The 13510-nt window shown below is 35.8% G+C and overlaps 1 protein-coding gene across 2 annotated transcripts in view; it reads right to left on the reverse strand.

Annotated features, from left to right (window-relative positions):
• The window catches only part of NETO2 (neuropilin and tolloid like 2), a 77217-nt gene that overhangs the window by 19990 nt on the left and 43717 nt on the right, over positions 1-13510 (reverse strand). For both annotated transcript variants that reach the window (XM_077132338.1, XM_077132337.1), the window contains exon 7: positions 1539-1767. In XM_077132338.1, the coding sequence (XP_076988453.1) occupies positions 1539-1767 (229 nt within the window). The remainder of the gene's footprint in view (positions 1-1538; positions 1768-13510) is intronic.

Genomic DNA, 13510 nt, shown 5'->3' on the forward strand with positions numbered 1-13510 from the left:
ATTCTTTACTCATTGTAATACCGAAAATTTGTTAGATCAAAGGGGCTGTGTTCTTTTTTTCTCTCCAGTGATGCACTTATACAAGCATCATTGCAAAGCATGCTAATTTACTGAAAAAATGCAGTCATAAAATTCAGACTTCAGATAAATATTGGATCCATTTTTATAAATTTAAATTTAAGTGTTATGCAAATCAGTTGTACTTAAGAGACTGGAGAAGAAATTGTATGCAAGTGATCTGTAGCTACCTCACAGTCACTGACTTTTTTTTCAGTCAAAAACACATATTCTGTACTTGGTTGTTAAAATATTTGTGTTGTTTCTTCCCTGCTCTCTAAGGCATTTTTTGGAAAATAAAGTTATTTTATCTTTGTTGTGTGTATCAACATTTCATTTCTTTACTATTATTGGGTATTATTCTGTGGTATAGGTGTATCATAGTTTGTTTATTCATTCACCCATTGAAGTATATCTGGGTCATTTTCAGTTTTTAGACTATTTTTAGACTGAATAAAGCTGCTATGAATATTTGTGTAAAAAAAATTAACACCACCACCAATAAGACCACTCACTCCAATGATATGATGCACTGAGTATGGCATAAATAATTTCTGAGGTACTACTGACAGAAATAAAAGAATCTGTGAGAAGTAATCAGACAAATGCAAACCGACAGAGTATACAAAATAACTGACCAATTCTCTTCAAAAGGGCATAGGATATGAAAGACAGAGAAAGACTGAGACCATCAGATTGGAGAGAAAGGAGACATGACAACTATATGCAATTGGAAGTTCAGATCGGACCTTGGACAAGGAAAAGGCATTAGTGGGAAAAAATGGCAAAATTCAAAAAAGGTCTATGGATTAGTTAATAATATTGTACCAATGTTAATTTCTTACTGCAGTATGCTTTTGTAAGATCTTGACATTAGGGGAACCTGAGTGAATGGTATATGGGAACTCTCTGCATTACTTTTACAACTTTCTACAAATATAAAATCATTTCAAAATAAGTCAGCCCATCTAAATATTTGAAAATCATGGTTATGATCGTCAAATTATTCACCAAGCTGAATTAAGACTACTAATAAGTGTTGTTAGTTTAGAATATCTTGCAGGTCCCTTGTCCTAGATCTGGATGGAGCAAAGTAACCCTCGAGCACTTACTGCTAGCACGTGTGTCTGGCAGAATCTGACTGGTGGCTGCCTGAGGGACTGAAACAGGATACTCATCACAGGCTTGTCATCCCAGAACCTGCCTTGCCTGTAGAAGGATGCTCACAAAGCTCTCTAACAGAACGCTGTGGTAGAACAGTCAAGTTTAAGAATTAACCCTGCACTCCCATCATTTGTTTACATTTTTGCATTCGTGTTACAATTTAAGCACTAACATGCTTTTTTTCACCCATGACAAAGCCAATTACTTGAGATAAGGACAAAATCACTGTTATTTTGCATCTTGTCAAAGCACAGTCTTGGGCAAAAGTAAATGAAAATTATGTAAAATATCTCAACAATACAGGAACATTTACTTACGTTCCACAAAGGAGGTAAAGAGCATTCTAAACCTGCTAAGCCGACTTCCTTCATCTGCCCACATTCGTATTACTCCAACTCCTGTTTTAAGCATTACATCATTGGCCACGGTGCTGCAAAACTTGGCCTTCAGATTTTCAATAGAACTGCTTCCATCATAGACTGCAACAAAGTTTCTCTTGCATTCATTTGAGTGCTCCATTTGATAATCTAGGAACCTCAAATAAATCTGTAACATTAAAACAAAGAAAAACACTGCTTTTAAAAAGAAACCTTAATTTTTCTATTTCTCTTATCCACAGTCAACAAGATAAACTGAACTGAGCTATGACAGCTGACATAAAAACATAGTAGAGAGAATAAAAGGCTGAACATTAAATAGTTAACAGAAATAAAGCTATTTCTTTGGTTGTCTTAATAATGAAACCAGGCATTAAGAAATCTAAAGTTTATATTTATAAAAAGAATAAATTTTTTTGCTCCATGAGATGTAACTGTCATATATTTTCCTCATTATAGAAGCAATCTCATAATACTGACAAACTGGGAAAATGATCTGGACTGTTATCAAAGCAAGAACTTCAGTATTCTATTTGTGTTTTGCAACCTCTTTCTTCAAATTTTATAGGAAGTTTACTACCTAACACTAATTCTTAAAATACACTTTGGCCTTTCTTGTTTAAAAATTTTCCACTCCTTCTTTTTAGATTATAGGCTTACAAAGACTGTGAGCATTAACCTTTAAAAGGACCTAATGAAGTTCTGTTGTTTTGTTTTGTTTGTTTTTCCCAACTAAGGAAGAAATTAGGGTCAGAGAGATCAGGAACTGCCCTAGAATAACTCAAGGTCATGATTTGAACCCAGGTTGGTTTGACCGTGAAGTGTGTGTTTTTTCCATTCACTATGGTATCTTCTAAACACACAATTCACTTTTTGCCTCTGATTGCTTAAGTGTGACTCCACAATTAAAATTTCAGTGAATGAATAGAAGTTCCTTGTGAATTTCCACTAAAGATGTCTAATGAAATAATGAGAAATGTAGCTGATAGAGTTAAATTCGGACCAAGTCACTTTGGCTAATTTGAAATAAGTTTGTTGTTTCTATGAGATTGGGGAAACTGGTAATGAATGGGATTTTAATTTCAAGAATTCACAGAATCTTCATACATGCATTTTAGCCATGGAAGCAATATGCCTCCATAATATATAATACATTCCCATTAATTTGTCCATCATTTATATAACCAAAACACTTTGGTCAAGTTTTTGTGGTAACAAATATCATAAATATTGAATGTAATTCCTTTAGGTTCTATAGAACTGTTTTCTTAATTTCTGTTTTTGATTGCGTATTAGTGGCATACAGAAACAACTAATTTTTACATATTGTATTTCTGACAGAAAATCAATGGAGAAAGTTTTCAGTTTTTATAAGGCCCAGTGTATTAATTTTTCTTTTATAGATTTTCCTTTGGTATACCACATAAAAATTCTTTCATTACCCAAGGTCATAAAGATTTTTCCAATTTTTTTTTGTGAATTTTATAATTTTAAATTGTGGCTTATGATTCATTTTATATACGGTATTAAGGTCAGGTTCTTTTTTCCTTTCTGGTAGAGGAATGTCCAACTGTCCCAGCACCATCTGAAGATATAGAGATTGCTAGTAAGTGGATAAAAAGATGCTCAGTGTCATGAGTCATTAGGGAAATGCAAATCAAAGCCACAATGAGGAAGGTCCCATGACCACAAAAGAAAACACTCATCTGAAGGAACATATTTTTTGAGATAGCATCTCACAGTGCTGGATAATGGAGATTCAAAAGAGGTAATATGGATATACCCTCATCAAGATGGTGGAATGAGAAGCTTCAGGGCACCAACCCCCCATAACTTTAGAACAACCAGCAATAACTGGCAGAAACATCTTTCACAAAGTTTCAGAAAACAGCTAAAAGGCCTGCAGAAAAAGGATGAGTGCTGACTCAAGAAATGGGCTATTTAAAAGCTGTAGGATCCTGTGGCACCCTGGCTGGCTCTTCATCCATTCCCTGAGTGGCTCAGTACAGAGCTGGCCCATCATCCCAGTGCAGTTCCCTGGTCCTAGTTCTGGAGAGAGAAAAGTAATCCACATGTAATATGGTAGGAGCTTGTATGTCTAACACTAACTGGTGACAGCCTGAGAGACTGAACCAGGATACTCATCACAGGCTTGCCACCCTAGAACTTTCCCTGAGTGTTGAAGGCTGCCACAGAACTCTCCTAAACAATGCTATGGGAGTGCAGTCAAGTTGTGGTTGCCTGGTGCAAGTGCCCACGACCATGAGGAAATAGTTTCTGAGGGAAAAGAGGACATTTGTATCCAAGTAAACAGGCAAATACCTAGGGCCACAAGTGCATGCCTCAGCAAGACCTGCAAGGGCCCTGAATAACCAAACAGTCTTGTAAAAGAAGACTGAAGTTGGAGGACTCACAATTCCCACTTACAAATGGAGTTACAAAGTGACAGTAATCAAAACAGTGTGGCACTGACACAACGAAAGACAAAAAGCTCAGTGGAACAGAACTGAAAGTTCAAAAACAGATGCATATATTTATGGACAATTAATTTTTTACAAGGATACTAAATACATAAAGGGGGTTGGGAGAAGAATAGTCTCTTCAATAAATGGTGTTGGGGAAAACTGGATATCCACATGAAGAAGAATGAAGTAGACTCTTACCTTCACACCATAGACAAATATCAACTCAAAACAGATCCAGGAGCTAAATAAAAGAAGTAAAGCAACAGAATTTTTAAGAGCTAACAGAGGGAAAATCTTCATGATTTGGGATTTGGCAATGATTCTTAGATATAACACAAAAACTACAAAGAACCAAAGAACAAATAAAAATTTTTTTGCACTGAAGGAAATTATCAAGAAAGAGAAAAGATGACCAATAGCATGGGAGAAAATAGCTTCAAAGCATTTCTTGGATAAGGGCTTAATATCCAGAATATATTAAAGACTCATAAACTCAACAACGAAAGGCAAATTACCTAATTAAAAAATGGACAAAGGATTGAACAGATATTCCTCCAAAGATATATATACAACTGGCCAAAAACTGCACTATTGGCCATTAGAGAAATGCAAATTAAAATCACAATGATATACCACTTCACACACACAAGGATGCCTAGTATTATAACAACAAAACAGAAAATAATAAGTGTTTGAGAGGTTGTGAAGAAACTAGAACTCTAGTGCATTATTTTTGGGAATGTGAAATGGTACAGCCACTGTAGAAAGCAATATGGCTGTTCCTCAAACAGTTAATATAGATTACCATTTAACTAGTAATCTTATTTCTAGGGATATAACCAAATAGAGTGAAAACAGGGTCATAAACAGATACTTGCATACCAATGTTTGTAGCAGCATTATTCACAACAGTCAAAAGGTGGAGACAACCCAAATGTCCATTAACAAATGAATGGATGAATAAAACATGGTATATAAACACAACAGAGTATTAGGCTATAAGAAAAATTGATATTTTTCTTAATGAAATAAGCAAGACACATAAGAACAAAAACTGTACAATCACTTTTTTTTTTTTCCGCATGGGCAGGCACCTGGAATCCAATCCAGGTCTCTGGCATGGAAGATGGGAAGTCTGCCTGCTGAGCCACAATGGCCTACCCTGTACCATCATTTTTAAGAGATGCTTAGAAACAGCAAATTCAGAGACAGAAAATAGATTAGAAGTTATAGATGGAAGCTGAATGGTGGGGGGAGATGAAGGGGGAGTGTTTGGAAAAAAAGAGTGTTTGCTAAAGAGAGCTCTGCAGTTTGAAAGGAAAGGACAATAGATAATAGTTTGAAGCCAAATGAGAATTAAAAGTCTCTGATTTGAGGGTTAACATGGATAAATATATATGTTAGTACTAAATATTTGGCTTGCAATTTCACTTTTTACTTCCTACATAATCTAACAGGCAAATGCATAAAATGCAATGACAAATCAGAGATTTTAGACTCAATGTATAGACATGTAATTCGTGACAAAAACTACAAAAAGGTGGGGGAACAGACTAGGGTAGAAACAGTTTGCGTATACTCTAAATTAGTATCAAAGCAAACAAGATTGTTATAGATTGAGGATGTTAAATTTAAGCTGCACGGTAAGAACAAAGAAAGTATTGGAGGATATGCAATCTCATAGACAGAAAGTAGAGTATAGGTTACCAAGGGCAAAGGGCAGGGTAAATGGGGAGTTAATCCATAATGGGTGTCAGGTTTCTGTCAGGAGAGATGGAAAAATTTTGGTAATGGAAAATGGTAAGGGTACCACAACATTTTGAATGTGAATAATCCCACTGAATGGTAAGCTTGGGAGTAGTTGAATAGGGAGTTTATGTTCTATCTATGTCCCCACAAAAAAATATTTACAGAGCAACGAAAGAGACAAGGACAATTAAATGAAATACATGACCCTAAACGGGATCTAACAAGGGAGAAGAAAAGGCTTAAAAGGACTTACTGGGACATATGAAAAAAATGGAATATAGACAATAAATTTATCAATGTTAAATATCTCGAATAGAGTAACTGCATTTAAGATAGTTATAAAGTGAATATCCTTGGTCTTAGGAAATATACATGGCAATATTAAGCGTTCAAGAAGGAGGATATATAGAACCTGCACCCAAGTGTTCAGAAAATGGATTCAAAAAATAGACAAACAGATAAATGGATGGCTAAATAGACCAGTAAGAGTGATATGGTGAATGCGGCAAAATGTTAAAAGCAGTGAGTATGGGTACCCTGGGTTGGGGTAAGTTGGAATTCTCCATATGGGATTTGGATTATTTTCATAACCGTCCTTTAAGTTTGAAAGTATTTCAAAGTAAAAAGTTAAATAAAGAGAAAAACAATCCCACAAATGAGATGCCTCTTCACAATCACTGGATAGCTATTATTTAAAAACAGAAAATATCAAGTGTTGACGAGAATACAAAGAAATACGAACCTTCATGCACTTGCTGGTGGAAATGTAAAATGGTACAGCCTCTGTGGAAAACAGTTCCTCAACAAGAAACACAGGCTTACTATACAACCTGGTAATTCCATTCCTAGGCATATGCCCGAAAAAAATGAAGACAGGGACTGAAACAGGCATTTGCACACCAACCTTCATAGCAGCATTATTCACAATAGCCAAACAGTAGAAACAACCCAAGCATACATCAACAGAACGTAGTATGTGGACAGAATGGAATATTACCTAGCCATAGAAAGGAACAAGGTTTTGACACATGCTACACAGATGAACACAGAAAACACTATGCTGAATGAAATAAGCCAAAAACAAAAGGAAAAATACTGACTCCACTACATTAAAATCTAAAGTAGGCAAATTCACAGAAAACAGAGGTAACCAGGAGTTGGGAGAAGAAATGGGGAGTTACTGTTTAATGGGTACAGAGCTTGTTTTTGGTAATGAAAAAGATTCAACTTTAAATGGTGGTAATGGTTGTATAACACTGTGAATGTAATTAATGCCACTGAATCAACTGTACAATTAAAAATGGTTAAAATGACAAATTTTCTTACATATATTCTGTCACAACAAAGTTCTTTCTTTTTTTTTTTTTTTTTAAGAGTAAGCAGAAAGAAACCTTACTGAATACACATGTAAGAAGACTTGCAGGCACCCTGACAAGAAAGGAAAGACGAAAGGTGAGAAGCCCACAACAAAGTTTTAAAATGCCAAATGTGAAAATCTGTATCTGGGTTCTTTACTCCGTTTCCACTGATCTATGGGTCTGTCCTTTCCCAGTACCACACAGTCTTGATTACCATAGCCTTACATTATCTTGAAATCAGGTAGTGAGTCCCTTGTTTTCATTCTCTTTGAACACTGTTTTGGCTATTGTAATTCCTATTCTAGAACCCATTTGTCAATATTTACAAACATACAGCTGGAATTTTAATTGGGACCATGTTCTATCTATATAAATTAATTTCAGGAGAATAGACCACTTAACAATACTTAGTTAATCCATACAAATAGCAAAATTTTTATTTAGGTGGTCTTTAAATTTTGTTGCTTTCAGTTTATGAATCCTACGCTTATTTTTTGGGGGGTGGTGGTGGTGTCTGATGCTGAATTAAACAGTTTTCTTCATTTTGATCTCCAATTGTTCATTGCTAGTATATATACATATATATATACACTACTGAATTTTCTTTATTACAACCTTGCTAAGCTGATTTATTTGTTACAGGAGCATTTTTGTAGATTTCATGGAATTATTTTTTACATAGACCAAATGAAAAATGAGTTTTCAATCTATATATATGCCTTTTTTGTCTTGGCTACATCTTCCCATACGATGCTGAATAGGAGTTGCCTTATTTGATCTTGAGAGAGAAAGCACTGAATTTCGCCACAAAAGCGTTACTAGATACAGGTTTATTGTAGATGTCTTTTACTAGGCAATGGAGATTTCTTCTGTTCTCATCTTTCTGAGATTTTATAAAGGGGAGTTCAATTTTAACAAATTTAGATGATCATGAAGTTTTTCTTTAGTCCATTAATATGGTGAATTATATTGATATTTTGAACATTGAATCAGTCATTCTTAGGTAAACCACACTGAGTTGTGATGTATACTATTTATATTTTATTGGATTAGATTCAATATTTTGTTTGTTGAGAATTTTTACTTGTTTTCTTGAGTAATACTGATCACGAATACACCTCTGGTGATAAAAGTGTAAAGCAGATCTCTAAAAATAAGTTGGGCAAGTATTCCTTCTTCTGTTATTTCCTTGAAGACATTGTGAAGATTTAGCTTTATTTCTTCCTTAAATATTTGGTGCAAGCTGCCAGTGAATCCATCCAAGCCATGCAAGCTTCTTTTGGAAAGTTTTTAACGGTGAATTTAATGTTTTTGATGGGCATAGGACAATTCAGGTCACATTATTTGCTCTTGGGAGAGTTTGGTTAGTTTATGGCTTTCAAAGAATTTCTCCATTTCATCTAAGCAGTTCATATAAGCAGTTCTATTTTGAGGCAGAGTTGTCTTATTTTTAATGTCTGTAGGGTCTGTAGTGATATCCTATCTTTCAATTCTGATATTGAAATATCATGAAATATCATGGTTCTGTTACTGAAGTCATTCTTTCTTTAATTTGTCCCTTCTCTGTCCCTTTCAGCCCAGGATGGCAATATTGAAATATTAAAATGGTTTAATATTTACCCAAATCCTTACTATTTCTGTCTCCCTTCATTTCAACTTCCAAATTTCTTTCCAGTATCATTACTCTTTCATATATTTCTTTAGTGTTTCTCTTATAGCAAGTCTCTAGTGAACAAATTATTTCAGCCTGTCTTCACCTAAATTTCTATTTTACTCTCATTCCTGAAAACATATTTTTGCTATACATAAAATTCTGAGTTCATAGTTATTTTCTTTCAGCATTTTAAAGATGCTCATTCGCTGCCTTTTAGCTTCCTTGATTCTGATGAGAAATTCAGTCATATAAATCATTGCATACTTATAGAAGATACACCATTTTTCTCAGGGTGAGCTCAGCTTTTTATCTTTGATATTGCTTTAATTTCTTGGCTGCTAAAAGCAAATACCATAAAATGGGATGGCTTAAACAATGGGAATTTATTGACTCATGGTTTTGAGGCTAGGCTATGCCCAAAATTGAGGTTTTAGCAAAGTGATGCTTTCTCCCTGAAGACTAGCATTTGGGGGCTGGCTGCCAACAATTCTTGGTCCTTGGTTTTTCCATTACATGGCAACTGCAATTGCAACTTCTTATTTTTCCTCTGGATTCTGTTACCTTCCAGCTTCTAATTGCTTCCTGTGGATTCTCTATGGCTTTCTCTATAAGGCTTCCAACAATAGAATTAAGGGTCATGCCGGTTAAGGTGTGCTACACATAAACTGAAGAAATCTCATCAAAAGAGCCTATTTAGAATGGGTTCACATGCAGGAATGGATTAAGATTAAGAACACGTTTTTTCTGTGGTATACAGCTCCAAGCTACCATAGTCCACCCTCTGGATCCCAAAAGACACGCTCTTCCCACATACAAAATACATACATTCAATCATGACATCCCAAAAGACTTAAGTCATTTCAATAAAATTCCTAACTACAAAGTCTCATCAAAACTGGAAAGGGTGTGACCTATCCTGGGTCACAATTCCCTTTTAGATGAAGCCCTGTAAAACCTAGAAAACAATTTATCAGCTTCAAGTACACAATGGAGGGACAGACATCTTATAAACACGTTCATTCCAGAAGGAAGAAATTAGAAGGAAAACAGGGGTTATAATTCCAAACAATTCTGAAACCCAGCAGGGCAAACTCCATTATATTTCAAGATCTGAGTAATGTATGGATCATACATTTTCCTTCCAGATCTGATGGAGCAGCAGCCCCAACCCTTCCAAGCAGTTGTACAGTGGCCATGCTTTCCCCAAACACTGGGGTGAAGGCCCAACACTCTCCAAAAACTAGAATTGGAATCAGTCGTCATGAACGCCAGACGCAGGCTCCACCTTCTCTGAGCATTAGGGTGGCAGCCAGGTACTAGGACCCAACCCCCACCATTTGATTACTGGGCACCACTTACCCTGAACAGAGGGCAATGCCCACCCCCTCCAGGTGCTAGGAAAGATGGCCTACCCCCTCCAAACAGAGGAGTGAACCTGTCCTTTTTACATACATGGGTGGAGATCTCTTGAGTCTAGACTTTGGCCTCCACGGTTCTGTCACTGAAGTCATTCTTCTTCGAGTCATCCTTTCTTTGTCCCTTTCAGCCCAGGATGGCAGTGTTTCTGCTCATAAAAACTTTATAAGAACCTCATTGGCTTTGCATGTATTTCACAGGAGCCCAAACTATCAGACAACAGAACTTTCCACAGATCCTTCCTGAAAAACTGCATTTATGAAAATCCTGACTTCCATTGAAATGGCTAACTTGATCCATGTTTAACCACATACTCTTTAGCAAATAGTTCAGTTAAAACCTCACGTGGAGCCCTGTCCTCTGTTAAGGAACCTCCTGAAAGCTCAGGGAAAGTCCCTGATAGAGCTGCTTCTGGCCCTAGTCTCACTGCACACAACCTGGATTGGCTCAGAGTTTTCCAAACCATCTGTGCCAGTCTGAAAGGATATATGCACCCTAGAAAAGCCATGTTTTAATCCTAATCTCATTTTATAAATTCAGCTGTTTCTTCTAATCCCTATCCAGTACTGTATGTTTGAATCTGTAATTAGACCATCTCCCTGGAGATGTGACTCTATCAAGAGTGGTTATTAAGCAGGATTAGGTGGAGAAGTGTCTCCATCCACTTGGGTGGGTCTTGATTAGCTTACTGGAATCTAATGAACTGTGAACTAGCAACTTATTAAATTCCCCTTTTGTAAAAGCTGTTCTGTTTCTGGCATATTGCATTCTGGCAGCTAGCAAACTAGAACATCATCAATTTCTGGTTTCTTTGTGCTTAAGAAATCAGTTCTCAGTTTATCCTTTGACTCTCACATATTAGTATAAGCTTCAAGGAAAAACCAAGCTGCACCTTCTACTTAGCTTGGAAATCTCAGCTAAATATCTAAGTTCATTGGTTTTAAGTTCTGCCTTCCATCTGATATCAGAATTCAATTTTGCCAAGTTATCTGCCACTTTAAAGCAAGGATCACCTTTCTTCCAATTTTCAATAACACTCAACATTTCTTTCTAAAGTCTTATCAGAAGTACCTTTAGTGTCCATACTTCTACCAAGAGTCTTTTCAAAGCAGCTTAAGCCTTTTTCTATTAAGCACCTTACAATTCTTCCAGCCTGTACCCATTACCCAATTCCAAAGCCATTTCCATATTTTAGGTATCTGTAATAGCAGCACCTCACTTTGTAGTACAAAAAACTGTTTAGTTTCCTGGCTGCTAATATAAATACCATGCAACGGGTTGGCTTAAACAATGGGGTGTTTACTGGATCACAATTTTGAACCTAGAAGTCCAAAATCAAGATGTCATAAAGGTGATGTTTTCTCCTAGAAAACACTGGCTGCCAGGCATCTTTGGTCTTTGGATTTTCTGTCACATGGTAACATACGTGGTGGCCTCTTCTAACTTCCCTTCTGGGTTCTATTGACTTCCAGCTTCTAGCTGCTCCTGGTGGCATGCTCTCTGTCTGGATTCCATTCTGCATATAAAGGACTGCAGTAATGGGATTAAGAGCCACGCTGATTCAGCAGGGCCACAGTTTAGGTGACAGAACCTTATCAAATGGCCCTATTTAAATGGATTAAAACCCATAAGAATTGATTAAGGACTATGTTTTTCTGGGATATATAACTCCAAGCCACCACAGATATAAAGCAGTTTGATTTCAATATGCCCAAGCTTGGTTTTGATCTGGTTAATTTTATTTACTCAGTTTGTTCATTGCTTAGCTCCTTCAATTTATAAATTTTTGTCTTTACCAAACATGGGACCTTTGCAACTGTTTCTTCAAATATTCTTTCTGCACGAATCTCTTTCCCTTTTCCTGCTGGGTCTCAAATGGCTCAAATATTGAGTTTTTTTTTTAATTGTCTTACAAGTCTCCAGGGTTGTTAATTTTCCTGTCCTTTTTCTGTACTTCATATTGAATAATTTCTATTGATTTATCTTCAAGTTCTCTGACTATCCTTTGCCATCTCCATTCTTCTACTGAGCCAGATTGTTTTTTTGTTTTTTTTAAAAAGAACATTCAGATACCATATTTTCTTTTTTCAGGTGTAAAATTTCCCCCTGGCATTTCTTTTACAGTTTCTACTTTTTAGTTTAGACCTGCCTTTCTGTTCATTTCAAGAGCATTTGCTTTACCTCACAGAGTATGGCTATAATAGTTACTTAAACATCTTTGATAATTCCAACTTCTGAGTTGTTGCGGTTGGCATCTGCTGATTTTTTCCTTTCAAAATAAGATTTTTATGTTTTTCTAATTTTTTTTTTCATATCCTGGGTACTTTCAATATAATAGTGTGAAACTCTGAGTTCTACTAAAAATCTCTGGAGAATGTTGGTTTTGGTTGTTTTGTTTTAGAGCCATCCACCCAGTTAAGTTTAGACTGCAAATTCTACCTCAGTTTGTATGGGTGGTAGTGCCAATGTCCATTTAATTTTCAGAAACTTTGTAACATCATTTACGTTTGTTCAGGATATGCCCTTCTCAGGGATTTGGATGGTAGATGATATTGTAATTTGGTTCCCAATGAATTTACCACGTTTCTTTGGGCCTATTTCATGAATACACAGCTTAGAAGTAAGTCACAATTAAATTCACCCCTTCTCTATCTCTCTCATCTCTAAAACTTCTCTCATATTCTATGGACAACAAAGCCCCTTTTTCTGTATTTCCATGGCCAGAAAGACAAGTTTCTGCTTTTTGCTTAAGTTCAGAAATGACTGATTTTGTTTGTCAATTTATTTTTATTTTTTTATTTCCTTATACTTGCACTATTTATTTAGAATTTTTTAAAAAATCACTCTATGGGACATGCTATATTTGACCCCTCAAATCATTCAGCCACTGAATGTAACAGCTCATTAAAGCTGAACAACAGAGTATGAAATTAGGCCTTCTGAAATGACCCTTAATCTTTTATTTATTTTAAACATAACAACATACAAACACAAACATTCTTGCCATATGATCCTTCCATTCTTGGTATAGAATCAATAACTCACAATATCATCACACAGTTGTATATTCATCACCATGATCACTTCTTAGAACATTTGCATCAATCCAGAAGAAGAAATAAAAAGAAAATAGAAAAAAATTCATATATACCAGAACCCCTACCCCTACCCTTCACTGACCACCAGCATTTCAATCCCCTAAACTTATTTTAACATTTGTTCCCTCTATTATTTATTTATTTTTAATCCTTATATTTTAGTCATCTGTCC

The sequence above is a fragment of the Tamandua tetradactyla genome, chromosome 16, assembly GCF_023851605.1.
Source record: "Tamandua tetradactyla isolate mTamTet1 chromosome 16, mTamTet1.pri, whole genome shotgun sequence".
Classification (NCBI taxonomy): Eukaryota; Metazoa; Chordata; class Mammalia; order Pilosa; family Myrmecophagidae; genus Tamandua; species Tamandua tetradactyla.